Consider the following 14,769-nt stretch of genomic DNA (forward strand, 5'->3'; position numbering starts at 1 on the left):
CTGTTGCTTCCTTTTCTTCCTTGGTGGATGTGATGTTGGACTTGCAGCAGTGACCCATTACTAGATGTGAAGGCCTAACCGTGGGTGAGATCAAACGTGTGGGGAAGGGGATTACTATATAGATAGATAGATTTAAAAGGGTTGTTGCTCCGTGGGTCTGGGCTGTGTGTTTGTGATACATTTATAGTATTGTGTTGTTGTCTTCTAAATAAATACCTTTTAATGTAGACGAGCCTTGTGTAATATATATATTAATTTGGTGATACACCACAGTATGGGCCCCAGAGTGTGAACGGTCATTCCAACAACTAAAAACTGCTCTTGTTAACGCACCTGTACTTGCTGCTCCTGATCCAACTAAACGCTTTCTCGTCCATACAGACGCTTCTATGTTTGGATTGGGAGCAGTACTGAGCCAAGTCGGAGCAGATCGTGGCGAGCATCCTGTAGCTTACTTAAGCAGAAAACTTTTGCCCCGAGAAGTAAGCTACGCCGCCATCGAAAAGGAATGCCTTGCCGTGGTGTGGGCCCTCAAGAAGCTGCAACCATATTTGTACGGACAACCATTCTCGCTACTCACAGATCACAACTGTCAGGATATTTATATCGGCAGACATTTTGTGCAATGATAGAAATTAAAATGTATATTGTCAGTCACTCTGAACAGAGCAGACTCCATTTTGTTATTTTCAAGTTAACAAAAGACACAAGATTTCAATCCCTTCTGTAAAACTGACCGCCTTACCAGAGCTGAATGGAATGTATAGTATAAACCAGGGGTAGGCAACCTTCGGCTCTACAGATGTTGTGGACTACATCTCCCTTGATGCTTTGCCAGCAATATGGCTGTAAAAGCATTATGGGAGATGTAGTCCAAAACATCTGTAGAGCCGAAGGTTGCCTACCCCTGGTATAAACAAACCAAGTGATAAGAGACTGTCCAAATTGCTAATGGAATAGAATAAATTCTAAACCCAGACATAGGTGACAGAGAAGATTAAATAATTAAATGTTACTTTCTATACTAACAAGATCCCATTGTATTGAAGAAGTTTATTTTTAGTTCACAAACGGTCATATTAGAAATTACAGCAGAATTTGGAGACACATAGTCTGAAGAAAGCCCAAAGAAATTGTTAGATCTGACGAGAAAACGTGAGTTATGGTAACATATAGATAAGCCAAAATGACGTCAAAATAGCCACAAGGAAAAGTGAACTCTTTCCTGGATAGGTATGTTTAGTGGGACGAGACTGCCATCTATAGACCAAATACTAAGTTGCTATTTAAAAAATAATCCCACCTCTACTGTTCCCATTGGTCTATAGCCAGTGACGAACAGAGAAACTTTCCCTTTAAAAAGTTAAGACAAAGGGAAGAGAGGGGCATTCAAAGGCAATCAAAAAGGCATTCAGAGAATCAGGGCAATCAGGCAATCGGCAATCAGAGCAATCAAAGATCAAGGCAGATGCAAGGGCATGCAAAGGAAGCAGAGAAGGAGCAGTCGGGGACAATGCAGAGAGGCCTCTGACACTCAGAAACTCTTACACTCCATGCAGAGAAAGAGACCCATGACAGACAAGTTCCTGAGACTACCAACCAATCTGACGAAATATCTAATTACTGGTAATTATACTGGGTTAATTTAATTAATTTAAATGAATTAATATTTTCTAATAGCATGATATATGACTGGATAAATCACGATCAGATTTCGATATTCAGAAATCTTAGTTATTAAAGAATATATATGGTTATAGCATCCCAATCTGCAGATGGGATTAATATTAATTATATATATATTAATGTAATTATTATCACATGTTAGCACATCGTGATATTTATTCAGCTGTATTGATTTGCTATAAAATAAGATTAAATATCTGTTTAGGCAAATTAATAAAAATATCAGCTTGTAGAATTATGTAGATTTCTCATTGGATGGATCTAGGAAATGGCTAATGAACTGGTAAAATGTTATTTTATTTAAAATTACATAAGAATAGATCTTAAATGCCTAGAAGAGGTCTAGCCAGCATTGAAAGGGTTATTCTGTCAGCTAAAGCTTTTTACGCTGCATTCTGTTCTCTCTGTGAAACTTTCACATTCTTTCTCTGTGAAGAAAAGTCGTAAATCCTGTCTTGACGGCTAATGCGTAGATTCTAGACTGTCTTAGCCATTAGGAGATGTTTTTATATTACCATTTGTATTGCATACTCATGTTATACTGAATTTCCATTGATTATTGTCACGCATGTTACTTATTATTATTATTTGAATATAAAAATAAATTTTATCTATTTTTATAAACAATTTGTGATTTTATTTATATGGTATACATTTCACTTACACGATACGTTCTTTGGGATCTGAGAATTAAAATAGTGGGTAATTCTCTCTGTTTACTATTATTATCCCATAAATATCCCCACACAACCCGTTGGTATGGCTGAACTGGGAATCAGGAGACAATGCCAGGCTGCTGCGTTGGAGTTTGGCGCTGCAGCCTTTTGACTTTACCATCCAATACCGCCCGGGAAAGCTAAATGGCAACGCCGACTGGTTATCCAGACAAACTGAACTTGAAAAGTGATCTGTGGGTAATCCTCTGGACATCCCCAAGCCGATCCGTTGGGATCAGACTGTGTATGCCGGCTTGGTTCTGGGGGAGCATTGTGGCAAACCTAGCCACTTACAGAGTATTATGTACATATATGCCTGATGTTTGTTTCCATTGTGTCTCTATTCGTGAGAAATGTTACCCCTGTTAAATTTATCTGTATGCAAAGATTTTCACCTAATGTTCCTATGCATTCGTGTGTTATAGCACACGAAATACCGCTAACACGCTGTTGCAAGTTTCACGAACAGTGAATTCCAACCCTGTTCGTGAAACGAACCAAAAGACCGAATGGGAGACCACCCCAGAAGGTCGTGTGCCGCTTGTTAGTAAAACCAAAACATTGTATCCATCTGTTAATGAGCATTCTGTGCGTGGCCACCGTTTGTGTACCTAACACGTGGCGGCGGCCATCTTTGCTTTGTTAGAGTTCAGCGGTGTTTGGTCGTCGAGTGCCTGGAACCGAAATCGGCTACTTGATTTCCAAACACCGCTGGACTTCCATAACGGTCAGGAAACCCTCTCCTTCGGGAAAATAAAACCGTTTGTGAGTTTTCTCTGCTAAAACCCTGTTCGTGTAAATGTCTATTGCGAGCCGCGTTCAGTTGTTCCTGCAGGGATCAGAGCGGTACTTCGGTAGATTGCCTACTTTGTACCTGCTTCATTCTGCCAGCGGAGATACCGTGGATAATACTACTACTCCGCTACAATTTGCGGCTCGCCTGCCCTGGGGCCGCTTTGTGCTGATAAGATATTTCCTGTCTGAGTCTTGTCTTCCCTCCCACAGACGCAAGAGCGCACAGTGTCTGTCTGCAGAGCAGGACAGCCATTCCCCCTTCCCTCCTGCTCGCAGTACCAGAGGTGCGTCTGGCCTGCTTGAGCGGAGAAGAGCAGAGCTGGATCTGGAGGACGAGCTGCTCATCCTAAGGTAGGGGAAGAGGAGCCTGGGGAACCTTCCTGTGTAGTGGGTTTAATTGAGTAGAGGGGCAGTGTATTAATTTGAGGGAGGGGGCAGTGTATTGGATTTGGGGTCAATGGACCCATGGACATGATGACTGGCCGCGCAGCTTTTTGCCACACATGCACAAAGTCTTCCAAGTTTTGCTATGGGAAAGCATTGGATTGGCTGAGATCATCAAGTGAAGAAAACACTCATAGGACTTCAAAACCAACAAAATGTGTTTTACAGCTTTGCAACAGCATTCATTCACCAGGTCAGTCCCATTACCAAACATTCTTAATATGTCAAGGTAGTTGGACTGAAACATTGGTTATATGCAAATCCACATCTCCTTAAAATAAATTCACTCTTTTGTTTACTTTGAAGCCCTACGATGTATAAATGTAAACCTTGTTTATTTGGCCTGTGTTAAGCCTTTGAGTTTGACATGCTTGGTGTACATGTACATACCTTGACGCAATCTAATAATTTAACGCTTTACAGACACAAGTCGGACGGTCGCCTTTACATCTATAGGCCATAATATTTGAAACACTCCAAACAAACAAAACAAGTTTCCAGAATCTTTATTAAAAATATTTTACAAAATATTAATACATTGTAATGTAATACATTATCAAACAGACTGTCATAGTAAGATCATGGTTAGAAAGTATTTAAAAAACGAAAATCACATGCTCTGGCAAGACAATGCCAAACCTGTTTTAGATAATCACAGTAAATAGAAAAAACCTGATAAACTGTTTCACCACTGGACTCCTTTGGCAATATTTAATAATAATAATAAAATAAAAACCTACAGCATGATGTAAAAAATAAAATAAGTACATGATATTAAAGGCAATGTGTAGTCAAAGTTCTGATTGTTGTTTATTGATAATAAATTGACCGTTTTCTAGCTATATATATATGTAAATGCTGTTTTTGTTGTTGCTATGACAATGCATTCTGTAAGAATGTAGCAGCCTCTTACTATGTAAATTCGGAGTTTCTGACAGTTAGGGGGACAATGTATTGCCAAGTTTTGCTGTAAATCCCAGGGTGGGAAATATTCACTCAGGAACCCAGAAAAAACTTATTTGATCTGATTATTAGAAGGTATATAGGTTACGGCACTTATCCCATGTCGCTATGTCTTTACTTCATTGCCACTGGAGTCAGTTTGAAGAATCACAACAAGGGCATAACAGCACAGACCCTTAATCTTACGTCATTGGAGGTTCATCAGGATTGCTGGGAGAAACCGTCTTCACGGATAGATTCCCAAAACAGAATATTACTATTCAAATCTGTTGGACCTGGAATATCAACTAGTACGATGTGTTGTGAGGAGGGAGGAAAGGAACAAGGGGCTTCCAGCTAATTATACATTAAAACAGCGACTAATATCACATTTGCTGCTACATAAGATGACGGATACCTTCCATGACAGCATGTTTAGAGCTGACATGGAGAACTTAAAAGAGTTCACAGAAGCTGGATGACTTTAATAACCAGATGGGAGAGAAACCAAACATTCCACTTTGCAGTAGTTCATAGTATAGGCTACAGAGGTACTTAGTTCTGTAACAGGTAAGTCAGAACATCCTTCATCCCCAAGCAGTCTGTGTCCCCTGTACTGGAGATCAAGGGGAAGAGGAGCAGCCGCAGTTTAATCAGAGATACCCCACTGTCACCTCTGCAAACACTGATGGAGAGCCTCTGCCTGGAACTTCAACTTGCGTAACTCATCCTGAATGTAGTCTGTCACAGCTTTCCTCATCTCAACCTGAGGGAAACCGGGATAAAAATTAACATACATTTCCCTTTTCTCTCAAACCTCCCCCTAATTTAAAAAAAATGATTACAAAAAAATTAATCAAAATGAACTAATGGTGTGGGCTGAATACAGAAGCCCTAATTGACCTAATATAATGAGGAGATATTTTTAAGTAACAGGCTGCTTTTCACTAGACAAGATAAAGAGAGTTCAAGGATACAAAACAAAACAAAAAATCTAACTGCGCACACTAACTCATAAATAATATGAAATTAACCCAAAATCTACATTTTAGATTTGTTCAAATAGCTTCTTAATGACCTAAATCAAGAATTGACATAATTTAAACTGCCGGCAAGTGAGTCACTCACCCTTCATAAATGCAAGTTCTAGGACAAGTAGAGTGATTCTCCCCAAATATCTTGCATCAGGCAAAATCTCTCACTCCATAGGCAGTCAAGGGAGGTAAAAAGGTCCCCTGATCCAAGGATGGAGGGAATAAATTGAAGTGGAGGTGCAAGATGCCCAGGAGAGGGCAATGCAAATAACACATGGAAAAGGCACTTATTTTTCAGGGAATGTAAACACTAGCATTACTTTAACCAGACCTATCCTCACATAAGGTGTGCAAATACAAGACTGCCAGATTCCTGTCTGGGCACTAGGTGTTTGAGAGTATGCTAGAACCAGCTGGGTATCTGATGTCCTTGCTTTGTTCATTAGATTTAATAAGAAATTGATGGGTGGGTAGAGGGGTATCGTTCAATGGACAACAAACCTTAAAATGATGAATAACAAACTTACTGAAAACCAAACCAGATTCAATAATTAAACTCTACGGCCTCAGGAGTAGTATATATATATATATATATATATATATATAAACAAAATGTTCAGAGTCTGGCACTCTACCTTTAAATAGAACAACAGGGAAAAAAGCCTCGGTGCTGCACAGCGTAAATGTATATCCAAGAAAAGAGTAGAGCACTCCAGAGGACTTGTTTCAAGCAATTTATTCCGTGAAGATATATATATATATATATATATATTTATAAATAAATATCGCACTTACAGATGGTGTGTTTTCTGATCTCATCTTCTCCACTATTGCCATTACACTGACCGGTTTACCAACCAAAACTGTAATTTTCTAGAAAAAAGTAATAAGAAAATATTAATCCTTCTCAAACATACCTCCCCCAAATGTAGAGCCCCAACCTTCATCCAGTCCATTTCCAGCAAGTGAGGAGCCCCACCTTCATGCACACCCATCCCCAGCAAGTGAGGAGCCCGCCATCATGCATGTCCCATCCAAGCAAGTGAGGAGCCCCACCTTCATGCATGTCCCTCCCCAGCAAGCAAGGAGCCCACCATCATGCATGTCCCAACCAAGCAAGTGAGGAGCCCCACCTTCATGCATGTCCCTCCCCAGCAAGCGAGGAGCCCACCATCATGCATGCCCAGCCCCAGCAAGTGAAGAGCCTGCCATCATGTATGTCCCTCCCTAGCAAGTGAGGAGCCCATTATCATGCATGCCCCTCCCCAGCAAGAAGTCCTTAACTCCAAACATGCCCCACGACACCAGGTTTTTGGCAGTGAGTCTTAAAACTCTAGCAAACTCCATATGTAGCAATAGTTAGCAAAAGGCTTGAGTTTGGGAGAATTAACTTATAAATATAAAATTTTCAGAGGTACGTCTAAATGTCAATATCTGCTTGACAAGCCCCACATTTATGTTCGACTACACAGGTATCTGGAAGATAATACAATACAAACAAACACTCACCTTTCCACAACGTGGGATATAAGGTGGCTCATTGGGAAGCACATCATTCATTCCTAAATTAAAAATAAATGTCAGGATAGCCATGGTCATAGAACCAGTGATATTAAAACATACATTGCATCAGGAGATCACAAGTAACACACAAAGGAAAGTAGCCAACCAGGAAAGCAGATTATGCTGTGTGACTACAGTGTCCAAGATACGATGGAAGTCTTTTACTTGTCTCAACAGGTTAGTTCTACTGACTGACTGCTCACATAGAGTACTGGCCACATGAACACACACAATGTATGATGATAGCGCCTCTTTAACAGCAATATATAGTCTGAGACTTGAATATGACAAAATATACACAAAGTCCTGGTGTGTAACCAATAAACAGTCCCAACACACTCTGAACACCTATGTGGTATCCTCTCTACCCACACAAAATAGAAAAACCATACATACAATAGGTGGAGTGTGTGTTTTTTTGGATGGATAGTTTGTGATGATGCAGAAATATAAGCAGTACAAGCTGAAAAGACAAAGGGAATAACCAAATCCTAGTGCAATATTGCTAAATTCAAAAGTATAGGTGTGACGAAACCAACCTCGCCACTGGGCATTGGAGAAGCCTGTTTGCCTGCCTCCTACCTGCTGACTATGGCCCCTGGAAAATTGGTACGTTTAGAGAACTATATTTGGGCATATTGTATTTTATTGTGCGACTGCTGGCCCTTTAAGCACAGTGAATGGTATTTTATTGTACTGCTGCTGGCCCTTTAAGAACTGTCTGGGGACATATTGAGACTTTGGGTAACAATACCCTTTAAGACTATGGCCCCTGAAAAGTATGAACTTTTATTGTGTGTGTATGGCCCTTAAAGAACCGTCTGGGGACATCTTGTAACTTTGGTGAACAATGTCCCTTTAAGACTATGTCCCCAGACCTGTAAAATAACTTGTTCCTGGCTTTCTCCCACTTGGTTCAGTAAATAGGGCTTACTGAACCAAGTACCACACAGGCGGACCACCCAGAAGTTAAAGTGTGCAGGCAATTTACCTCCCAGGCTGTGAGGTTACTGCAAGTTAATTGCACGTGGCGGCGGCCATCTTTGTTCAGTCGAATGCGGTCAGCGGTGTATGCTAAAGATTCTGTGGAACTAAAATCGGCTACACATTTTACCGAACACCGCTGACCCTTACCTTCTTCCATACGGAACTTGCAGCTCCAGAGACTAAGTCCCGTTCGAAATGGGACTTAGTCGTTTTTTCGCATGAAATTGACCGGCCGCACAGCCCAAATCTATGGAACTGTTTTGGGCAGGAAAACGTGCTTGCGGTCGGTCATAAAGGACTTCCAGCTAACTTTTGATCCGCTGGAGGGATTTGGCTGAATTTTGAAAGGGTGTATGTTTAAAGTGTGCTGATTCTAAATATATGGTTTTTGGGAAGATTGGATGTACGGTTTTAAAGTTATAGCACATGTATAAAAACTGTATTTTCCCTGGCTGTAATAATTATGTTAACTGGTTATCTGAGGGGAGGGAACTTGTGGGTTGTAACCGTTATGCTATTGGCTGTTTTACCCCGCCCCTGTGGGCGGTCTTTTATGTGTAAGATGGAAATAAAAGCAGACTGGGTGTGCTAGCACCTCAGATCATCTTGTACCTTCATGAAGTTTCGGCTCATGTTTGGGGGATTGGAGAACTACACTCTGGGGATTGCTATAATCACTATACTCCCCAGGGTATTATCGCTGAGCTCTGCTAAGAGTTGTTCCTGTGCCTGCTCTCTGAAATTCGGAGAGGTCCATCTACTGGAAGCTAGACCCTGGTCTTGGGTCCAGAGTGGGTAGCGTGGCGAGACCCCAACCAAGCTGCGGCGGTTCGTGGGAGTCTACAGTGGTTATGGTGTCTGGTGGAGTGCTTGGAGACCTCGGAAAGCACTAGGAGCATCCGTCAGCGGAGGGTACCCGGTCGGGGTGCCAGCGGTTCTGTTACAATAGGTAAAGAAAATCTCTGGTCTCATACTCACAGAGATGGAGCCAGTGTTACAGTGTTATGTGGTAACTTATAATTTAAATGTGAAATTGGGGATTAGTGATTGAGATCAAACTAAAAAATGGGCTGGAACAAATGGATGTTAGTTAAAGTGAATAAATGTTTAAAGGGGCCCTCTCCCTAAAATAGGGAATGGATGTTAAATATCACTAAAAAGTGTATTAAAAGTGAATGCTTATTCATATAGATGTATTTAAAAGGTGGGGGGGTTATGGTTAAAAGGAATATTCAAATGCTATAGTAAACTAAAAAACTATAATAATAAAACCTTTTGTAAGGGAAGTGGATGTTGCCTCCGAACGTATTTACTTTAAGAAGTGGCATTACTCAAAATCTAAATTCATCCATGCGGGATGAGGGTATTAAAATTACATTTGATTTCTTCCTTGCCTTTTTTCACTGCTTCTAAGGCACAAAAAAAATAGATCTTTCGGATCCTGATTGTGTGTTGTCTTGAAATGCTGGGACACTATGGGTTTCTAGACCTTTTTTAATATTTGGTATATGTTCAGCGATCCATTAAGTGGGCGAATAGTTCTCCCAATGTATAAAAGATTGCATGGGCATTTTAAAACATATATGACACCTTTTGAATGACTTGTTAGGTGGTCTTTAATGGTATATGGTTTGCCTATAATGTGACTTGTCTGTGAGGTGCCTTTTATTACTTTTAGTTTCCCTATATGAGAGATAATTCCCACTTCCATAAAAGCCTAAAAGGTAATTTAAAAAATGATTTGGTTTCTCGGTCTCTAAACAGCTCTTCACTAAAATGTTTGAGTTTTTGGTTCCTCTATACATTATTTTGTGTTCATGGGTTATAATTTCATTTAGAATCGGGTCATCTTTTAAAATATGCCAATTTTTTTTTTTATGGCCTATTGTACTTTTCTGGTGTTCCCATTATAGCTGCAAATGAAGGATATTTCATTTTTGCCTTGTGAATTATTATTTTGTTTATACGTAAGAAGTTGTTTCCTCAGTAAATGTTTCATATCTTCTAGGTTTTTCTTGAGATCTCTTCCTTCAAAGCCTCTTTCCAAGAATTGTTTCTACAGATGTTCAGCTTGTTCTACATAGTCATTTCCCCCTGTACAGTTCCTTCTTATCCTCAGGAACTGTCCCCTTGGGACATTCGTTAAGCAGGGTTTGTGGTGGAAACTGGTTCTATCTCTGTAGCTGTTCGTATGAACAGGTTTGAAGTAGTTCTTGGTTTTGATTGAAGAGTCTTTGATGTAAATGTTTAGGTCAAGAAAATTGATTTCTGTGGAACTTTTAGAGCATGTTAATTTGATTCCCTAATCATTGTTACTAAGGAACTTTAATAAATTATCTAGGTCCATGCTGTTACCCTTCCAAATAAAAAAATATATCATCTATATATCGTCGCTAGGACACCAAGTTTGCAACCCAGCCATGCCTCTGGGAGATAAATTGTTCTTCCCAATATGCCATAAATAGTTTGGTATAGCTGGGGGCAAACTTAGTGCCCATCACTGTACCACATACTTACTAAAAAGTGGTTAAAATTAATAAAATTCCCTCCAATATAAAATGTATCTGTTCTTCTTTAAAATGTGATTTCTCCAAAAAATACTTGACTGATTTTATACCTTTTTCATGTGGAATGATACTATACAATGAACGGATGTCACGTGTAATCAATGTATATCCTCCTTTCCATTGGGTTTGTTCCAAATCTGTAGCATATGGATAGTATATTTTAGATAAAATGGATTCTTTACTACTAGTGGCTGTAACAGGATATCTATATATTCAGAAACCCTTGCCAATACTGATACAATCCCTGATATAATAGGCCTTCCTGGGGGGGTTGATTGTATCCTTGTGTACCTTAGGCAGGTGATAATAGATTAGTATTCGTGGATTAGGCATTAACAGGTATTTACCTTCTTTCTCATGTAGAATTTGCAGTGCTTTCCCTTTCTCTATATATAGCCTAAACTTCTCCTTTATGTTTTCTAAAGGGTTAGATGGTAATTCTTTGTATGTTTGAGGATCTGAGAGAAGTCTCTCTGACTCCTTTATATTTTTTTCTCTATTGAAAATAACGATTCCTCCCTCTTTGCCGGCTGGCTTTATTATTAAATCCCTATTTTTCCCTCATATTTTCCAAGGATTTTTATTCCCTTTTAGATAAGTTATGTTTGTATTCATTCAATTTTGTATTTTATCCACTTCCTTCATGACCATGATCTCAAATGCTTTCATTTGATCTGAAATCATGTGTTTAGGAACGAAGGTTGACTTTTCTTTCACCAATGTGTGTTCATATTCTTCACTATACTCCTGTGTCGCTTGGTCCTCTACCATAAAACATTTTTTTAGGCATAGACGCCTAACAAAATTATTTCTATGCACAAAAAAATTTAATTTGTTAAAGTCTGACGTAGGTGCAAACCTTAGACCTTTCTTAAGAATCTCTTTCTGTTCCACTGTAAGTGACTCGTCTGTCAAATTTAAAATTCCATCCATATTTATCTCTTGTTCTGCTTCTCTCTGTACATTCGTTCTTCTCCTTCTTCTCTTTCTTCTTCTATTGACCTCTGTCGTTTGCCTGGAGACTCCTGAGGATGTATTTTCTGTGGCCCCCACGATCTGTTGATCGTTGTTTTTAAAAAAAAAAAAAAGATGATATAAGCGTTTAGGGGGGAGAATTGGGTCTTTGTAGTGTCTGGTGACTAGTGGATGCCTTTGGTGATTCCGATCTTCTTCTTACCCTATCTCTAGTTATAGTTTGGTTGTTTCTCTTATAACGTTCCCTCAATGGTCCTTCTTTTACAACTTCGCTGTAGATCCTGGAGACTGAAATATGATGTTGAGCAGGTTAGAGTACAGTATGATCAGACACTCACCCATGTGCCAGACAGGAAGAATAATTGGATTCTGTCTGCACTCAGATATCAAACGTCCAATGCCTGAAGAGAGAAGTGAGTTTATTACTATTTGCCGTAAAGATGGTTAGATCAAATAGAACATAATGTTATATATGGAGCACTCACCCCACTTTAATCTCACAAAGTCCTGGCTCATATTAACTTTTCCTAAAAAAAAAAAAACAAAAAAAGAAATCGATCAAAACAATGCCAAAAAATAAAAAGTCCATCAAGTGTAATGTAGCGGAAAACCTGCTAAACTGTGAACAGACCAGATTACCTTGTAGTGTGTGTGCTGTCCTGACATCCCTTTCGTGTGTTTCCCTATCCTGACCCTGTTTTTCATTAATTGTACTTGCAAAGCTATCTGCTCCCCGTTTGGGAGAGCTCATACGAATGGGTTCCGTTCGTCTCCCGAACGGGGACCACTCCAAGATCCCATTTAGAATGTTTGCGAAAACCGCAAACTGCAAGAGAAGCCTCGGCGCGTGCCAACCCCTGGGTGATGGCCCGTTCGTTAGAGCTTTCGCAGATTGCTTCTCGTTTCGTTCGGTTCCCGAACTAGGACCTCCCTAGTGCCCTTTGGAATGTTCACACCAATCAATTAGAACATCGGCAACTTGCAACATAAGTGCGAAAGCACAATAACATTTAGCAAAAAGTGTGAACCGCAAGGGAAGTAATTAATGAGTGCTTCCCCTGGGGGGTGGCCGCCGTTCGTATGGAAGCCGTTCGTATGGACGAACACCGACCAGAGGGAGCATTTGTATCCCCAAAGGAGATGCTTCCCTTGCCTGATTTCACACAGGGACTTCACGAACAGAGTAGGTTCGCGCGGGACACCGTTGTGAAGGTCCCTGAGACTGGTAGGGACATTCCTTGGGGACAATGTCTGTTTGGCGGGCTTTCTGTAGCTGTGAGTCAGAGGCGGGAAGCTTTTTTCCACGCTGGAACTCCCAGGTACAGAGGTCAATGGGATAAAGACCCCTAGTCACCGGAAGTGGGAAACCCTGAGGATGGGTGGCGGGAACTGGGGACAAAGAATCTGGAGTTCCTGTCACACGCACAGGCCCCTGGGAGCGGGAGGAGGCTGGGAGGAGACATTGAATGGCGGGAACCTGGGACAAAGGTCGTCCAGTGACTGGGGAAAAATGGGTCTCTTCATTCATTCATAGCGGAGGTAACCAGTCGGGTTACCCACAGTCCGCTACATGGAAAACCACAAAACCCAATTGACATCGCCTGGAAAGCTCTAAAACCACCCCTAGCACCTCCCCATCCCATACATCATATGGCACAGCACATGCAGATCCAGCCTGTAGGAAGCTCTAAAACCAGCTCCCCATACATCATATGGAACACATGCGGACGCAGCCAATAGGGAGCTCTAAAACCAGCTCCCCATACATCATATGGCACATCACATGTCGAGACAGCCTGTGGGAAGCTTTAAAACCAGCTCCCCATACATCATATGGTACATCATATGCAGAGGCAGCCTGTGGGAAGCTCTAAAACTAGCTCCCCATACATCATATTGCACACCACATGCCGAGACATCCAGTGGAAAATGTAAATATTGACTGATTAGTTGGCTTAACTTAATTTTATGTTCCTTGCTCTGTAACGAACATTCATTAAGTCTCCACTTCCCTATTCATGGTGAGAGGGTTGGCATCCGGAGGGTTATTCTGATGGGGGCATGGTCCATCCAAGTAATAGGGCCTACACCTGGGTGGAATAGCATATCTATCCTGGAGTAGGACTTATTGGGAGCTGAATAAAAGATTAAGTCTTTGGTTCCTGGGTGAACAGGGGAGGGGGGGAAAACACTATGGGACAGGGGAGAACACTATGGGACAGGGGAGAACACTATGGGACAGGGGAGAACACTATGGGACAGGGGAGAACACTATGGGACAGGGGAGAACACTATGGGACAGGGGAGAACACTATGGGACAGGGGAGAACACTATGGGACAGGGGAGAACACTATGGGACAGGGGAGTAGGGGGGGAGAACACTATGGGACAGGGGAGTAGGGGGGAGAACACTATGGGACAGGGGAGTAGGGGGGGAGAACACTATGGGACAGGGGAGTAGGGGGGGAGAACACTATGGGACAGGGGAGATGGGGGGGAGAACACTATGGGACAGGGGAGTAGGGGGGGAGAACACTATGGGACAGGGGAGTAGGGGGGAGAACACTATGGGACAGGGGAGTAGGGGGGGAGAACACTATGGGACAGGGGAGTAGGGGGGGAGAACACTATGGGACAGGGGAGATGGGGGGGAGAACACTATGGGACAGGGGAGTGGGGGGAGAACACTATGGGACAGGGGAGTGGGGGGAGAACACTATGGGACAGGGGAGGGGGCATGAACACTATGGGACAGGGGAGGGGGCATGAACACTATGGGACAGGGCAGGGGGCATAAACACTATGGGACAGGGCAGGGGGCATAAACACTATGGGACAGGGGAGGGGGCATAAACACTATGGGACAGGGGAGGGGGCATAAACACTATGGGACAGGGGAGGGGGCATAAACACTATGGGACAGGGGAGGGGGCATAAACACTATGGGACAGGGGAGGGGGCATAAACACTATGGGACAGGGGAGGGGGGAGAAAAGAACAATATGGATAGGGGAGAAAAGAACAATATGGGACAGGGGAGGGGGTGAAGAACACTAAGG

At 41.7% G+C, this 14,769-nt stretch overlaps 1 protein-coding gene across 2 annotated transcripts in view; it reads right to left on the reverse strand.

The window, feature by feature from the left end:
* Positions 1–4,131: 4,131 nt before the first annotated feature.
* Positions 4,132–14,769, reverse strand: part of TAFAZZIN (tafazzin, phospholipid-lysophospholipid transacylase) — a 59,024-nt gene continuing 48,386 nt past the window's right edge. For both annotated transcript variants that reach the window (XM_063433184.1, XM_063433183.1), the window contains exons 6-10: positions 12,195–12,236; positions 12,048–12,110; positions 7,127–7,179; positions 6,413–6,490; positions 4,132–5,349 (exon numbers count right to left, since the gene is read on the reverse strand). In XM_063433184.1, coding sequence (XP_063289254.1) covers positions 5,254–5,349; positions 6,413–6,490; positions 7,127–7,179; positions 12,048–12,110; positions 12,195–12,236 — 332 coding nt within the window. In that variant the 3' untranslated portion in view covers positions 4,132–5,253. The remainder of the gene's footprint in view (positions 5,350–6,412; positions 6,491–7,126; positions 7,180–12,047; positions 12,111–12,194; positions 12,237–14,769) is intronic.

Source organism: Pelobates fuscus, chromosome 9, assembly GCF_036172605.1.
Source record: "Pelobates fuscus isolate aPelFus1 chromosome 9, aPelFus1.pri, whole genome shotgun sequence".
Classification (NCBI taxonomy): Eukaryota; Metazoa; Chordata; class Amphibia; order Anura; family Pelobatidae; genus Pelobates; species Pelobates fuscus.